Source organism: Colletotrichum spaethianum (genome assembly GCF_022836535.1).
Source record: "Colletotrichum spaethianum MAFF 239500 DNA, contig27, whole genome shotgun sequence".
NCBI classification, from domain to species: Eukaryota; Fungi; Ascomycota; class Sordariomycetes; order Glomerellales; family Glomerellaceae; genus Colletotrichum; species Colletotrichum spaethianum.
Window position 1 is genome coordinate 392,340 of NW_026054797.1, and position 15,112 is coordinate 407,451.

The following is a 15,112-nucleotide window of genomic DNA, read 5'->3' on the forward strand; positions in this document are numbered from 1 at the left end:
GGAGCCTCTTGAAGAGCTCAATCTTTCCTCTCCCGAACAAGCCCAACAGACAATATTAACTACCTCTGAGCCGGACTCTGCTGACCAAATCGAACAATAGTCCTCACTCAAAGCAACAACAAGACAACCTTAATTATCTTTCTCTCCCCAGGACAACTCTCACTCCAGGACTCACAAGAGGACTGTTTCCGCTCCTGATTTCGCCGCGATCTCTGCGCCCACCTTCCAACCCTTCCCTTCAGTATCAGAGACAGCGCCCTTCCCTCCGCAACAGCAACAGTACGGCATGTCGCCCCCCCAATCTCCCCCGGCCGCGACCGGCAGCGATGAGATCAAGTGCATGTACATCGAGAATTGCGACACCGGATCTCAGCCGCGCAAGGCCATCTCGCACATCTTTGGCCGCAACAAGCTCTGCACCCGCATGATTCCTGCCCACGTTTGGGTTCACTTCTGCCGCAAGCACTACCAGCGCAGTCGTTACCGCAACGCTCACGAGTACTCGAAGCTCCAGGTCGACCTCGTGCAGAAACAGATTGCCAGAGTCCAGCAGTGGAGCGACGAGAACGAGCGCGCCGGCAAGGCAGGCGTAGTGAACAGCTGGTCGCTCGCTATCCGCAAGCGTGAGCAAAAGCGATTGGAGGACAAGAAGGAGTCGAAGAAGCGCTCCTACCAAGACGAGTCCGAGGACGAGCAGCTCGACGGTGCTATGCTCAACGGCACTGCTGTCCCCGAGTGGCTCCTCAGCAAGTGCGGTGCTGGATACACCACGGTTGCCATCCAAGAGATTGTTGCGCAGCTCAAGACCGAGATCGACAACGGTGGTCTAAGCCAGATCCCCGATATCGAGATCCTTCCCACCATCAGCAGCGATGGCCCCGACGAGAAGCCCAAGACCTACCTCAAGCGCAAGACCAGCGGCGGCGCGGCCCACAAGCGCTCGCAATCAATGGGTGTTGCCCTGAGACCCGAGGCTCTCCCCATGACTAGGCGTGTTAGCCAGCCCAACGCATACTGGGGCCATGAAGGTTTCGACGCCTCCTCCATTGAGAAGCGCCAGCGCATTACTGACATGGAAGCCGGCTTTTATGGAGATCGCAACGCCATCCCCGGCATGCCCAGAGTCCCCTCTGGCATGCGCCGTATGAACATTCCGCATCGCCCCGCCTTTGGCAACATCCGCGAGAACCACCCCGAAGAGGACTACTATCGCCAGCCCCAGATGGGCTCTGGTCCCTTCGTCTTCGGTGCCGGCGGACCTCAGGGCGGCCCCCTCCCCGCGCCCACTCCCCAGCGCCGCGGTAGCAAGTCCATGGCCTCTCACCTTGAGACCTCAACCACCATGCCCACCGCCTACCCTGATCCCCGCCGCGCCTTCCACCAGCGGTCCCAGAGCGAGATGAGCGGATTCCACCAAGGCCAGGCTCCCACCTATCGGCCCAACTCCTCCTCGGGCTTCGGCCCCTACGGATACGGCCCCAGCCCCGTCGAGCAACCGCAAGAGCAGTACAACAACGCGTACTCTCGTCCTCATGACAACCCGTTCGCCCAAGCCACCCAGCCGAACTACTATGAGGATCCTCAGCGGCAGTACGCTTACGGTGCCTCTCCATTCCAGCCCAACCCGACGTCTCGCATGGGGCCCGGTAGCGCCAACAGACACACTCGTCACCAGAGCACCCCGAGCGCGCCCGGTGCCATGCATCGCGCTCCTTCGGCGCACGGCTTCGCTGTTGGCCCGAACATGGCTCCGCGCCACGACCAGCAGCAGGGCTATGACCGGGCTCCCTCGGAGCACTCGCGCCATTCCTCGTACGCCACTCCGCCCATGCAGTCGATGCAGCCCATGCAGCCCATGCCTGATGGCGCCCGTCATTGATCGGGAACGAGATTCGAGCAACGCACTCTTTTGAAACGGCCTTCCTTATACCCGCAATCATGTCACGTCGACACGGCATCAAAATCGGAGTCAACATCTGGGGGACGGCAAGCGGTCATTTGGTTTTCCTACCTCTCTCTTTCTTTAATCATCTCTATACTCTCTTTTTCCTTACTCTCGTTGCACGGCCATACAATTGCATGAGGAACAGCGGGAAAACAAACCAACTTGTACAACGGACATGGACTTTCTTTATCTCTCGGGAGGGCATCCCGGCCATTTGGGGTAAGCATGGCCGGCCTCGATGATCACAATGATGGATGACTGGACATCGTATGGATCAACGGCACACACCACAACGCGCATGAATCTGGGAAGCGGTTCTGGGGGGGTTTTCTCTATCCTTACAGGTCTAGAAAAAAGGCCAAGCCAAGGGCAGCTTTCACTTCTGAGGATCTTGTCGGAGAGCTCAGAGACAGCACGGCACCCAAAGCATACACGGATCGCAAACGTGTTGGTTGGCCGGTGGTGACGGAGGTTGCTAGTGAGGAGTGGAACGGCATTTGTACTGATATGGACGTGGCTGGCGGCGGTTTGGGAATTTCGGTGGGACCCAGGAGTGGCAGGTTGGGAGGCGGTTCTGAAAAGTGGCGTTGGTTTTCGGTTTTTTGGCTTTTTCGACCGGTTTCTGCCCTTTGCTTTTCTCGCTCTCACTTTTCTTGATCTTCCTGCGCGGCCATCTCAACCTTAGTTTCTGCTTCCACTTCGATTGGAAGTGGTGGCAGAGGTGTGTGCGGGTGGACAGATGATGGGTGGGGAGTTGGCGAGAGAGGAGGGCCCGGAACACCAACCTTTCCTTACATATTGATAACGCTTTCTTTACGCTTTCTTCCCGTTCTCTCGGCAAAAGGCTTTGAATGCTTAGATAGCTCGGCCTAATGACCACGCAGTTGGATGAAAACAAGATGCACCGGAGCCATATTTTCGACGTGATGTAATGTGATACGTGGGACGTGAAGATGTCTAAAGTTGTTCACGGGGGTGAATGTGGGTGGAGGAACAGCGGGAAAGGGCCCGCTTCCCGTCGACGGGATTGACCCGGACAGGGAAAGTTAGCACTCCCTTTGATTGTACGGATAGGCTAACTGGATCTAATGCTCAACGTTTCTTTGTGCTCCCAGATCTATTTTGTGGCTGTAAAGGAGAGGGAACATGTGAAGACTTGGATGGCTACTGGACGTGATTGGTCAGAGCAGATCGATCATCGCCGCCGGAGAGTCGAGACGCCACGACTCTCTCTCTCTCTCTACCTTGGCATTGCAGCCGGCAGACGATGCGTGATTCCATCCTCTCGGAAGGTCTGGCTTGGGACAAGGTCGGACGTCGGATCGGGTGAGGTTGGCGCTCCCGAGGGAAGGGAAGATGGTGATGGGCCGAAGGGGGCCGGGACCCCCGGGGACTTAAGGACCCATCCAGCCGAGATCGTATACGAGCCATCGCCATTGGCTCCCCAGCCTTTCTCCCTCATGTTCCGATCCAGTATCTCGTGTCTCCACGGCTCCCAAGCCGCATTTGAGAAGTCGAGAGTCGTCACGGGGATGGACGTCCAATCGTATAAGACATGTATTCCCTATTGGGAAGGGGGTTGAAGCGGGAAGAAGAGGGAGGGAGAGGGGTGGACGGCCGGCTTCGTCTCTGCGGTGAGACGTGCGCCTTCCTTCTTCCCTGGGCTAGCTTGGCACAGCTTGACAAGAGAAATGCACAGACGACGATGTTGGTGAGCATCGAGGGCGGGAGCCGAGTTCGTCAAGGTTGGTCAAGGGGCTTGTCATTGCTCTGCTATGCTTTGCTGGAAGGCCTTCCGCCTTCCGTGAGAAATGCTTTCGTGGTTTCCTGGCGCGCACGGTATAACCCTCTACATCATCTGAATAGGTCTACTTATGCTTGTCTATGCCATGTCTTCAACAGAGAGACCCGATGATGTTAGGCCACTTCTCCTGTAATCCAATCCTCGCTCGTCCGAGGCGCCATGTCGCGACGTCTGTCGTTTGTTCAGCCCGAAGCACTGCCTCCTATTCCCTGTACATGATGGCGCCGCCATCCCAGTCCGCCAATCTGCCAACGTTCGCCCGCCCCTTGACGACGAAACCGAGCCTCTCGTAAAAGGGCTCGACGCCTCCGAGGCCGATGAGCCACGCCGGCACGCCTTCCTTATCGACCTGTCGCAAACCCTCCCTCACAAGCAACGATCCGTACCCCTTGCCCTGGAGCTCCGGGTAGACACCCAGCGTGGAAAGGTACCAAGCGTTCTTGCGCTTCGGGTGTTCTGGGTCTTCCTTTATCGGGTCCGATGCGATGTGCGTGTCATCAAAAATGTCAGCCATCGCCGGATCGATGGACCTTGGCGGCCAAAGGTATCCCGAAAGCGAGTTGATGCCGAGGAGGACCGGCTTGAGCCAGCCACGGACGGTGAGTGCACCCTCCGTTGCCGACTTCTCTTCGGGCGTGGGGTAGGGCCGGCGCCACCACGCAAACGCGGTAATCCGCTCGCCGGAGGCGGATGAGGGGTCCGGGATGACCAACACGTAAAAGAGCTGCTGCTCGGGTCCCCAGTACCGGGCGTAAAAGTAACGATGGGCCCAGGCACGCCAATCTTCTGGGAACTCGTGACGGTGAGGTTGCATCTTTTCGACCGCCCAGTCGTGGCCAAAGGAAGCCATGTAGATGTCGACTACGGCCGGAAGGTCGTCGGAGGTGCCCGGGCGAATATGGAATTCCGGCTTGGGCATTGTTCCGACCATGATAGGATGCTTATGGCCAAAACCCTGTGGAATGATAGGTCGGATCTGTTGTTTAGTGGTATGAGCAGGTGGAATTCTACTTGAAGGTGTGGCTCTTGGACGAAGTCGGAAAAGGCCGAAGATGGTGGTACTCGACTATTCGTGACTGGTGGAGACCGTTTGCGAAGCAATTGGCTAATGGTCTCCTTTGGATTCCACCAGGTTGCAATGCCAGCATTCAAGGGTGAATTGATTGACGAGAGCAGTCAATGGATGACTGGCTGTTCGGATCTGGAAGCTAGTTAGAGTGTCGACGTGGTAAGCAGAAGATGGTGGTGTTCTGCAAAAGCGATCTTCTGCTGATTTGAGGGTAGTAGTCGTCCATCATATGTCACTGGAAGGGCGGAGTGACATACTTAGCTTGTCGAAATATGGGCTTGGCGGATGACTCAATCGGCAAGCACCAGACGTGGGGATGCGACTCCTAGCATACAAAAGTTCCTGGCAGCATCCACCAACGAATGGCTGCAGGTCTTGCAGGGTCCGGAGCTAACCCCGGTCATGGGACTTGGAGTGCCATGCAGTTGGCCATTTGCTCCGAACGGCCCGGCTGCGTACGGTTGTCTTCCACACGGAGAAGAGAGCCTCTCGAGGGGGATAGCCGAAGCAGACAACGGCGTCCGGCCAGCTCGCTTCAGCCCCTCTTTGCCCCCGCTACGCCGGTGCCGGTAGACGCGGATTGGATCCGCCGAGGTACAGGCGGTGGAGCCATCTGCCAATTTAGGAGAGGCACTTTTCGGCCCCCAAGCCCGCAAGTCACCGAGAGGAGGTTGGGCAGAAACTGCCAGATCCCTGGCGACCAAAGCGCCGTCCCGTCCACGTGGACGCGGCGGTATCTAGTCCGCACGGCAGGCCGTCGCAAATCTTACAGGACCATCCGGATCAGCCAGCGGACCCCATGGCCGGAAGGACGGGACTGTTGGAGAAGAAGGAGTCTGACCTCGTCGTCGCGGCTACCTTTCGCTCTGCATTGGTGGTTTGCCCAGTTGCGGTCGGTCTTGAGTTGGACCGCATGGCAGATCTTTGATGTGAACAGTAAGACGGTTACACAGAGGCGGCAACCACAACAAGGCGGATCCCCAAGCTCCGTGGACGCTTAGCTACCGAAAAGCTGTGTAACGTCGGTTGGACGTGGTTAGGGACGTTAAACGAAGGCATCCTAACCATTTCTTACCCGCCATGTCAGCCCTATACGAGGGGTGCAGCGACATGGGCTGCTGACAAGTCCAGGCCCCGGTGGTCTCGTCATCGTTCCGCAAGTCCCGGGCCGGATTCGGGGAGGAAGGGCCGCGGATGGGGCTAGTCAATTGGTTTCCTCGAACGTGGAAGGCTCCATGGCTCCCGGGAGGAACGTGTCAGACGCCATGGCACTATTCGAGAGAGCGCCGGTGTTCTGGTGGTTGTTCCAGCCTTACACTCGAGACATGTCGCACAAAACGCCTCGGACGAGGTCTGGCTGCGAGCGGCGATTGTTCGGCGTTGTTCCATGATTGGGTGCGAGGAAGTTGCGGTAGCGAAGGAAGCCTGACGAAGCAGCTGAGCAACGTGGATCGTTTGGAGGCCCAAGCGCATATCACAATCGGGAAATGGTATCCGCGGCCCATGGAGAGACAATGCGAGTGTGGCAGGGCAGGCAGGCAGGCAGGCAGGCACGGGGATGAATGAATGAATGAATGAATGGCAGCCACGGCAGGCAGGAGACGAACAGGCAGCATGTGGAGAGAAAGCACGACAGATGCCGAAGAAAAGATACGTACCTCTTATCTTGTCTGTCTTTCATCTGGAATCTGCCGTCGCTGGGTCGAACCCGTCTTTTTCGGATCGTCCCAGCCACTAAACAAACGCATCGATTGGGGTTGCCCGTGTCGAATTATAAAGGGATTAATGACGGACCACCTATAGGTAGCCTGGCAAGGCTCTCACTTTCTCTCTCTTTCCAGCCCCCGAGTCGTCTCATCAACCAGCATCCCTGGGAGTGCCAGTGAGCAACGGATAACATGACACCCGGCTCAACTTGGCATCGGATGACGAGGAAGGGAAAAAGGAGCGGCCGGCACTTGTTCAACCCCAAGTGCTCTTTCCCCAACCCAACCCAACCTGCGCTTCTGAGGCAAATGGCGAGCGAGCGTACCAGTCGTCGTGTAACACGGTACCATGGGGTTGCAGGGGTTTCGTCTTCGTAGCGTTTACATCTTCAGTGGCCCTCAGTTACAGCGGGGCCGGGATTAAGACTGGATCGAGGAAGGATCCGCTTGGAGAGCACAGAGATCCCCTCAAGTCCCCTCAACACCGCCCGTTATAACTGGCCTTGACTGGGTGCAGAGTCTCCCTTGGTGCCCTTCTTGGCCACACAAAAAATAAAAAAGAGGTCTGGGCCTGTGGAGCGCGCGGCACTAGTAGGGAGCATCGCTGCATCGCGCAGTCGACGAGGACGGATAGTACTTGAACACTAGTATCTTCCCGTCGGGTACCGTAGCTCCCAACCTATGCGTACCCGTAGCTCCTCCTACCTACCTTACCTTATTAATCCTTAGCCCAGCCGGCTCTCTCTCCTCCCTCATCACCAGGGACCGAGACCTGTGTCGACAGACCTGGCTGCCATTGCCGGTCTTGCTGTGATCGCTTCTGCTTGGTATTTTCTACTTTTCCCAAAGCAAGCGAGTCAGGCCATGCCAGGCGACCTGTTGCCGCCTGTTGACACCGTTGGCAGACCTTCTGTCGGGGACACACTCCCGTTTTCCTCCCTTTTTTTTTTGGACGCTTCTTTTTCGTCATCGCGAACTCCACTGAATTTGCTCTGCGGTGAATTCTTCTCGCGCAGGCCGCCTTTTCGCGGCGTCCCTCTCTGCGTTTCCGCCTCCAACCTTGCTTGCGCAGTCCGGCCGCTGAACAATACCGCACCACGACATGGCGAGACAGGTCCAGCGGCTCGCCGTGACGCCGCCGTCCGAGGATTCGGACAACGTCAACTCGGGCTCTCACTACACGGGTCGCTTGTCGTCGTCGTCCAGTCATCCATCTCCCGCCGATGCCCCGCCCCGAGCCCACCGCGCCTGCGAAAAATGCACCAGGACCAAGAAGAAGTGCGACAAAGGCCTGCCTGCCTGTTCGAGATGCACCAGGTAAGCCTATCAAATCTGATTCTATCCGCCAAAGTCCTCGTCATGTCTAACTCGAACCCAGACTCGCCACCAATTGCTGCTATGACTTTGTGGTCAACCCACCCTCGCTCACCATCGTCGAGCAAGGCGCCGCGGGCAGTGGCTATAAGCATGCCAGCGACGCGCGTCCTGCCTTCGAATGGCTCACCCAGGCCGACTTTACCGCCGCTCAGATCATGCAGCTTCTCAACAGCCATGGAGTTGACTGGAAGGCTTCCGTCAATACCTACTTCAACACCGTCAACACCTGGCTCGTCGTCATCCACCCCGAAGTATGGCAGAGACGCTGCGCCGCCGCTCAGCTCGAGACCAATCCCAACAACTCGGACATGGTTCTGCTCATTCTGTGCATTCACATCCTTACCATCTGGAACTGTGACGAGTTCTCATCCACGGCCATGCTTGAACATCCGCTCTATCAATCCGCCAAGCGTATATGGATCTTGAGGAAAGCCTTTTCCAAGCCCAAAATTGAGCACGTCCAGTGCGGCGTTCTCATATCTCTGTTCGAGCTAGGGCATGGCGACATCACTCGCTGCTATCAGACTTTTGGTGAAGTGGCCGCCATGGGCAAAGTATTGAATCTAAAACCCGGTAAATATGTCAAGGAGGAAGAGGATTTGCCTGCCGACCCCGAGGAGGAGCAGAACCGAGCTCTTTGGTGGGTGCTCGTCATCATGGACAAGTGAGAGCTCCCTAGGCCATGTACCTCGGCTTTTACTTACTGTATAGGATCTCCCACGAGCAATCCTCGACGCTATGGACTCCGCTCCAGATGGACATGCCCTCCGAAGACGACCTCCTGCCCACGGAGCATTACCTTTGGGACAATGACAGGAATGGTTCATTCAAGTTGGTCAAGCGATACCCCGTCACGATTCCTGCCTCGGTGCGCGTCGGCGCTTTTCAGAGATCTTGCCAGGCCGCCATCCTTCTCGGCTATGCTACGAATTGGGAGGCGGCGAACGCCGAGATTGAGGAACCTCCCAGCGTCTACTCGTTTGTCCAGCTGGAGTCGGCTACAAGGAACCTCATCGAAGCTTTGATTACCCGGTCCGAGACTTGGAGCGAAAATTTAAACACCTATGCTCTGTGTGCAAGGTTCGTCAGTTCTGGCCCACTCCCGTTCGTTGGGTGCTAACGCTCTCCAGCCTCTTCTGTCTACTCTTTTATTCCTTCCTCTATTCAGCCAACAGGCCCGACACTCCCGCCCGAGATCCGGAAACAGACATGGAGATGAAGAAGGCCGTCGCCGGCATCAAGTTTACCATTGGTCTCGTAATCGATGGCTCAAATGGCATCTTCAACGCGTACGCTAACCGTGAAGACGTTTTGGAGCACTGTGCCCCAGTATGGCCATATGCACAGTATCATACAATGCAGCTTCTCTTCCACTATGAGGCCCTGCTGGAAGATGCAGAGTCCATGATGGCAGAGGTCAGGCAAAGCGTCGAGAGCACCACGAAGCGATGGGCATGTTCTCGTAAGGATCCGCCCTACGCCTTTTCAACTACGAACCCGCTGACTCCTTGTTTTAGGTTGGCTGTTGGAAGAATTCGACAGAGTCCAGGCGACGCGGAGGAGCGGGGCCAAGATGTGCAAAAAGTAAGCATACATCGCGCTTGAGTTCCCGGACCAATCTCAGGGGCTGACAATGATAGGTGCACCCTTGGAAGCAGGACGTGCGGACACTGCCCAGTTCCTGAATGAGACATGATATCATGGGAGACAAGAATTTACGACGTCTGTTCAAGCAGAAACAGTCGGGCTCAAGGTCCGACTCACAGTGGGACAGAGTTACCGATATTGGCGTTCTACCCATGGACACACGTTTATTTCGACTTTGATCCTGTGGTGTCCTAAGACGGCGATATCAGAGAGGCATCGCGGATAAAGCCCAGAGCGTCGGGCTGCGACACTTAAGAAAACGCACACCATCAGCTATTGCCACACTGCGACCTGTACTGGCCCTTGGTGCCGTCGCATGACAGCACTTCGTCATGTTCCATGCAATCAGTCTAGACCTGGCGGACAAGGCTTGCGACGAACCCTATCGTCGCACCGACTGCCGCAAGTCGTTTGCAAGTCTCAAGTCCCGGGTTGCCCTTTCTTGCCACACCGGCAAAAACTGCTGTGGAGAGCGAGAGCAAAGCGGGGAAGAATCGCCCGTGCGGTGAGGAATGTCCGGCAGGTTTCGCAAGGCTGTCGGCGCAATGCTTGCCGTAGACAATGTTGCAGGCTAGAGTCTGCCTTGGAAGCGTTGGACGACGGAAGACATCATTCAACAGATCAGCCTCACCCGCGTATCGACTGTGAGCAACAGAGACATCTGACTTCGGCGTCAGGTCATCCGTCTAGCGCGAGTCTGTTAGTCAAATGGGCTCCACAATGCCTGGCAGCGAACGTGAAGCAGTCTTGGCCAGTACTCCGTCAGCCCTCATCCATCACGTTACCATCCAAGACGTGCTGGCTTACAGACTGTCGGTGGCTATAGACGGAAGGATTTGTCACCACTGTGGCGTCGTAGTCGCTCGTGATAGGGCTTTGGCTTCCGGTATGCATGAGAACTGCGCTTCGCAACCAGTCTCACTATACATAGTAAGATGTGGTTTTGGACTCTGGAGGTTTAGGAGCTCCAACCATCCTCCGTCAGAGGGTTTGCTCATCTTTCCACCATTGTCCTAGCCGCTTTGACAAGAGAATGAACCAGACGCCCCTTGCGTCAAACGGCTCAGACCGGTATCTGACGAAACACTGCACCCCCTTTCGCTGAGGCTTACCGTGTGTGACGAACAAAAATCAAACAAAAAAAAGGAAAAAAAGGAAGCTATCCACCCCCGCATTTCCTGCGCATTTGCATGTGCGCGAGTGAAGTGTTCGGGTCGACCTGCCACTCCCTGAGTTCGGCCGCGGTTGAGACGAGGGCGTCCAAGATTCGAAGAATGTTGCCCAGCAGCTCTCTAATTGATATCCCCCCCCCCAAATAAAACCAAAAAGAGAACCAAAAAAAGAGGTGCGTGCGGCCTCGTCGTTCCAGCAGCCTCAGCCGAGTGGAACCTGCAGGGTCCCTCTCCCTATCTCTCTGCCCCCGTTCGTACGAGACACGCGCATATCACGCGAGCTCGCGCATCTGGCCGTGGGGCTGTCGAGCTCGCCGTTCCCGACCGTTTTCTGTTTGGGTTGTTCCTGGAATCGATCGCCGCAAGCAGTTTGTGAGCTGGCGCGCCGATCCAGGGCCGGGGCAACGGGTGAGACAGAAAAAGTTTAACCGTGCCGGTTCGTGCCGGTAAGACAGACATTGGACATCGCGGTAGGGGGGTGGTGCGCAGGAGACTAGGGGAAAAGGAGAGAGAGCATTAATAGCCATGGTATTGCTGCATCTGAATCATGTGAATGTCCATCGTGAGGATCGGCAATGTGGGAAAACGGGACCAGGAACATTTTTCGCCGAGAAACCATAACCGGAGCTCAAGGGAGGGGGGGTGCTACCGGGGAGATAAGAGGCTGTCGTGGGATGTTCTTTATCTATATTTCAGACATACTTCGTGATTCAGACTAAGAGACCTGCCCGACTCTATCCTAGGGCAGGCGGTGGATATGGTATGGTATCTGACAAGCCAGGCAGGCAGTGGTGCCTGCCGGTATCTGGTAGTAAACAAAAGCAAAAACAAGGCAACCAACCAACGCCCCGGGAATTTTCCGAAAGGTTGTCAGAATTCCTCACCACGCTCCAAAGTCCCACAAAACTTCAAGACCAGATGGGCCCTCTCCCACTCTACCGGGTTCAGGCCGCTGGCTGACGATGCAATCAATGGACAAAGGAAAACCCCGACATGAGAAATGCGACCCAACCAAAACAAAACAAAAATAAAGGCGCCTCTACGCCGTGTTCCCCACCACGAGGATCAGCAACATGCCGTTGAGGACGCAGGCCGTGAAGAAACTGCTGTACACGGCCACGCGCTGCCAGATGCCGAGGTCGTCCCGGCGGTACAGCGACATGCCCAGGGCGAGGCAGGCGCTGAACAGACTGGCCACGACGCCGACCGTGACACCGGCGTCGACCTCGGCGCGGAGCTTGTGGCGGCCCGTGGAGATGAGGATGCCGGCCACAAGGAGCAGCATGAAGGACACGCCAAAGCAGCCGATGGTAGCCCAGAACAGCACGCGCTCGCGATACCTTCTGACTTGCTGCTCGTTGATGCTTGGAAAAGTGGCGTAGTGCGCCGCATATCCCGCCGTGGGTATGCCGTCAGAGCTGGCATACTCGTCGTCGGTATCGGTGCCAAGAGGCGAGATTCCGCCGTAGCTCTCCAGGAACGGAGCGTTGCCCAACAATCGCTGTCCCTCGGGATCCTGCCGCCGCGAAAACCATCTCCTAGCATGACGGAAAGGTGCCGCAAGGATCGCTCGCATCGAGTCCAGGCCGGGGAAGCTCATATCGTCGTCGGGGCTAATGTAGATGGCGTACTCGTCCTCCTGCCCGCCAGCCTCGCTTCCGTCATCGTACTCGTTCCAGTAATGCTGCGGCTGCTGCGGCTGCTGATACTGAATAGGCTGGCGAGGCTGGCGCTGCGCAGGTGGAAGTGGCGAGAAGAAGTCGTCCGTGGTAGATCCCCGGCGCGTGGGCGCCAGTTCATCAGAGGAAGGCGAGCTGGGCTCGCTCAATTGGGGGCTGGAACTGCGCAAAGTGTTGAGCAGTTCCTCATAGCGGGTCTGGAGGTTGTTCAGGTCTTGACGGGTGAAGCTCTTGGGGTTGGCGAGAACGGTCTCGCGGAAACGCACGCCGAGCGTGGGGGAGCCCGTCCATTTCTTGATAGAGTATTAGCACTCGGTCCTCAGCAATACGTGATTGGGTCGCAACATACCTTGTACTTCTTCGTGATCTTCCGGAAAGCGGTAATTTGGGCGTTGATGAAGCGTGCAAGCGCAAGGGTTTCCTCCCCGCAGCGAAGCAGGTCCCTCTCGTACTTGGCGAACCGACGGTGCCGCTTGATCGAAACCCGGTCGCCCTCCTCGGCACACTTGACAATCAGCTTCTGGAGCTGGTCGGATACGTACTCTGTGCGTCCGAATTAGCCAGTTGAACCTGATACTGCGCTCTTCTCGGGGCTGGGCACTTACGGAGCCGCCGCGAAATCTCGTCCGCCTTGCTGGACACGAAAAGGTCGACCCGGTCGTGCTGTTGGCAGAGCTCGTTGTAAAGATTATCCTCGAATCGCTTGAGTGCGGCATCCTGGTGGCCGGGGATGGCGATTGCGGTAGCCTGGTCGCGGCTCGTGTGAACCTTGATCTCGTGCTTGAGCGAGTTGTAGTCGACGTTATCTGTCGGATGGAGTCACTGGTTAGCCGGGAGGCTCTTCACATGCGAATTGGGATTCCAGGTCTGCAGCGACGGGGCAACATACGTAGACTCCATTCCGGAACGGATTCCTGCTCGAGTTGTTCGCCGTATTTCATGGCCTTGATGTCTCCCGCGAAGGGATCGTCACCAATTGCGTGGGAGCAGAATCGAGAGGGTGTGGTGTGGTGCGATGCGCTCGGGTGATGGTGTATTGACGGCGCGGATCTCGTATTTAGTCGCTTTTCTGCTTGGGACTTGGGCGTGGCCTAGATAAGAGCCAGGGGGGGCGGTCCGGCAGGTTGGGATGACGCAATGACAGTTACTCGGTCGGTCAATTCGTCTTAATGCGCGAGTGTACGGGTGCTAGAGATAGAAGAATAAATATGTGCTGCGAGCTGTCGGAGATATATGCAGAGTTGAATTGGTTCCTGAATTAATGATAAAGAAGGAGAAGATTCGGAGATGGCTGGACTCGGTTAGAAATTTGCGGGAGGAGTTGGGCGACGGTCAATTGTCTGGATAAAGACGGACCAAAGTCTAAATACATGGAGATTGGGAAGACAGTGGCCAGGACGCTTGCCTTAACAAAAAAGTGACCAGGATATGATGAGATGGAGAGGGGAGGGGATGGGAGGTGGGGGGGAGGTGTGGTGGAAAGTGGATGGGAAAGGATGGGGACGAGGCAGTGGAGGGTCTGATTGCATGGATTTATCAGGGCGCGTCCTGGTTCAAGGTCTGGGGTGGGCTTGCGATAGGTGCGATACGGCACTCTGTGGTTTTGTGGTTTCCCAGTGCACTGCGGGACTGACAGAGGATTGAGGTGGCGGCCGCAGGCTCCTAGAGGTCGCCGAGACTGAGACGGAGGGGGGTGTGTGTGTGTGTGAAGTCGACGAGCGACGGCGGGAGTCTTCACGGGAACGGGAACAGGAACAGGAACGGGAAAGGCGTTTTCAGCGTATCGGGTCAATTGCAAGCTTTTTCGCTCCCAGTCGCCCAATCACCCAACCCGGGAAGGCACTCGGCGTCATTCTCGAACCCGACTGGAGGAGCTGCATTCGCAGGGCACGGGAGAGGAAGGTACAGTACATGGCAAGCCAGGCAAGGCAGGTAGGGCGATGTGGTCCCTCTCTGCAGCTGGACGCGCTGGGTGTACCTGCCGCCTGTTGCTTGTTGCCCGCATCCATGGTCAAAGACAGACAGACAGATACACAACGGACGGCAAATTGACCACATGCGGTAACTTGAGAAGGGTTTCTCCAAAGCTAGATAGATCACCACCCTGCTGTCCCTGTGCAGCGGCACCGGCAGCGGCTTGCGCCATGCCGGCCCAGAGAGGATGAACCTGGACTGGAGGACTGACAGAGGGGAACGGGAAGCATGAGGGTGCCTTGGAAACCGCGTCTTGGCTCCCAGAAGCAGAATCAAGCGGTGCAGCAGCTCCCCCCCCCCCCCCCCAGTCCCTATGACGCCGGTAGGGTGCCACATGAGCGACACTTTGGGTTCCTTGGCACGCAGCACAGCAGTGCCAGTGCCAGTACCAGCATCAGAGACACAAACGTGTATCGACGGCTGAACGCACCCCTTGCCCAAATCACCGTGGTCGACCATCTGGGGCACGCCTTTACGGGGCTCGGACTAATGCCTGTAGACAATTACTTAGTAGGTACTACGTGTATGTACTCTGGTGCTATTCCTTGCCCACAGGTACGATGTATCCGCTTGCAGGCGTTAGCACGTTGGCACAGTCATCGAGCAGCAAGTGGGCATGGAGGGGATTCGGAATAATAAAAAGCTAGGTATGGAACATGCCAGCACGTTGTGGGCGTGGGCGTGGACCTGGAGGCGCTCGACGCCCAGTCATTGTGAGGCCTACACAGTAGGTACGGGT

At 56.7% G+C, this 15,112-nt stretch overlaps 5 protein-coding genes across 5 annotated transcripts; 3 read left to right on the forward strand and 2 right to left on the reverse strand.

Annotated features, from left to right (window-relative positions):
- Nucleotides 1-286: 286 nt before the first annotated feature.
- On the forward strand, nucleotides 287-1,879 carry ColSpa_09261 (uncharacterized protein; the record flags this gene model as incomplete). The annotated part of the gene is made up of 1 exon (XM_049275473.1): nucleotides 287-1,879. The coding sequence occupies one exon, from the start codon at nucleotides 287-289 to the stop codon at nucleotides 1,877-1,879; it is 1,593 nt and encodes a 530-aa protein (XP_049131430.1).
- A 2,072-nt stretch (nucleotides 1,880-3,951) lies between these two features.
- On the reverse strand, nucleotides 3,952-4,668 carry ColSpa_09262 (puromycin N-acetyltransferase; the record flags this gene model as incomplete). Its single annotated transcript, XM_049275474.1, has 1 exon — nucleotides 3,952-4,668. The coding sequence occupies one exon, from the start codon at nucleotides 4,666-4,668 to the stop codon at nucleotides 3,952-3,954; it is 717 nt and encodes a 238-aa protein (XP_049131431.1).
- A 2,958-nt stretch (nucleotides 4,669-7,626) lies between these two features.
- Nucleotides 7,627-8,569, forward strand: ColSpa_09263 (uncharacterized protein; the record flags this gene model as incomplete). The annotated part of the gene is made up of 2 exons (XM_049275475.1): nucleotides 7,627-7,841; nucleotides 7,903-8,569. 2 exons carry the CDS (start codon nucleotides 7,627-7,629, stop codon nucleotides 8,567-8,569), a joined length of 882 nt encoding a protein of 293 aa, XP_049131432.1.
- Nucleotides 8,570-8,583: 14 nt separating this feature from the next.
- On the forward strand, nucleotides 8,584-9,597 carry ColSpa_09264 (uncharacterized protein; the record flags this gene model as incomplete). Its single annotated transcript, XM_049275476.1, has 3 exons — nucleotides 8,584-8,981; nucleotides 9,077-9,485; nucleotides 9,526-9,597. 3 exons carry the CDS (start codon nucleotides 8,584-8,586, stop codon nucleotides 9,595-9,597), a joined length of 879 nt encoding a protein of 292 aa, XP_049131433.1.
- A 2,162-nt stretch (nucleotides 9,598-11,759) lies between these two features.
- Nucleotides 11,760-13,340, reverse strand: ColSpa_09265 (uncharacterized protein; the record flags this gene model as incomplete). Its single annotated transcript, XM_049275477.1, has 4 exons — nucleotides 11,760-12,692; nucleotides 12,749-12,942; nucleotides 13,005-13,205; nucleotides 13,289-13,340. The coding sequence occupies 4 exons, from the start codon at nucleotides 13,338-13,340 to the stop codon at nucleotides 11,760-11,762; spliced, it is 1,380 nt and encodes a 459-aa protein (XP_049131434.1).
- Between the last annotated feature and the right edge of the window lie 1,772 nt (nucleotides 13,341-15,112).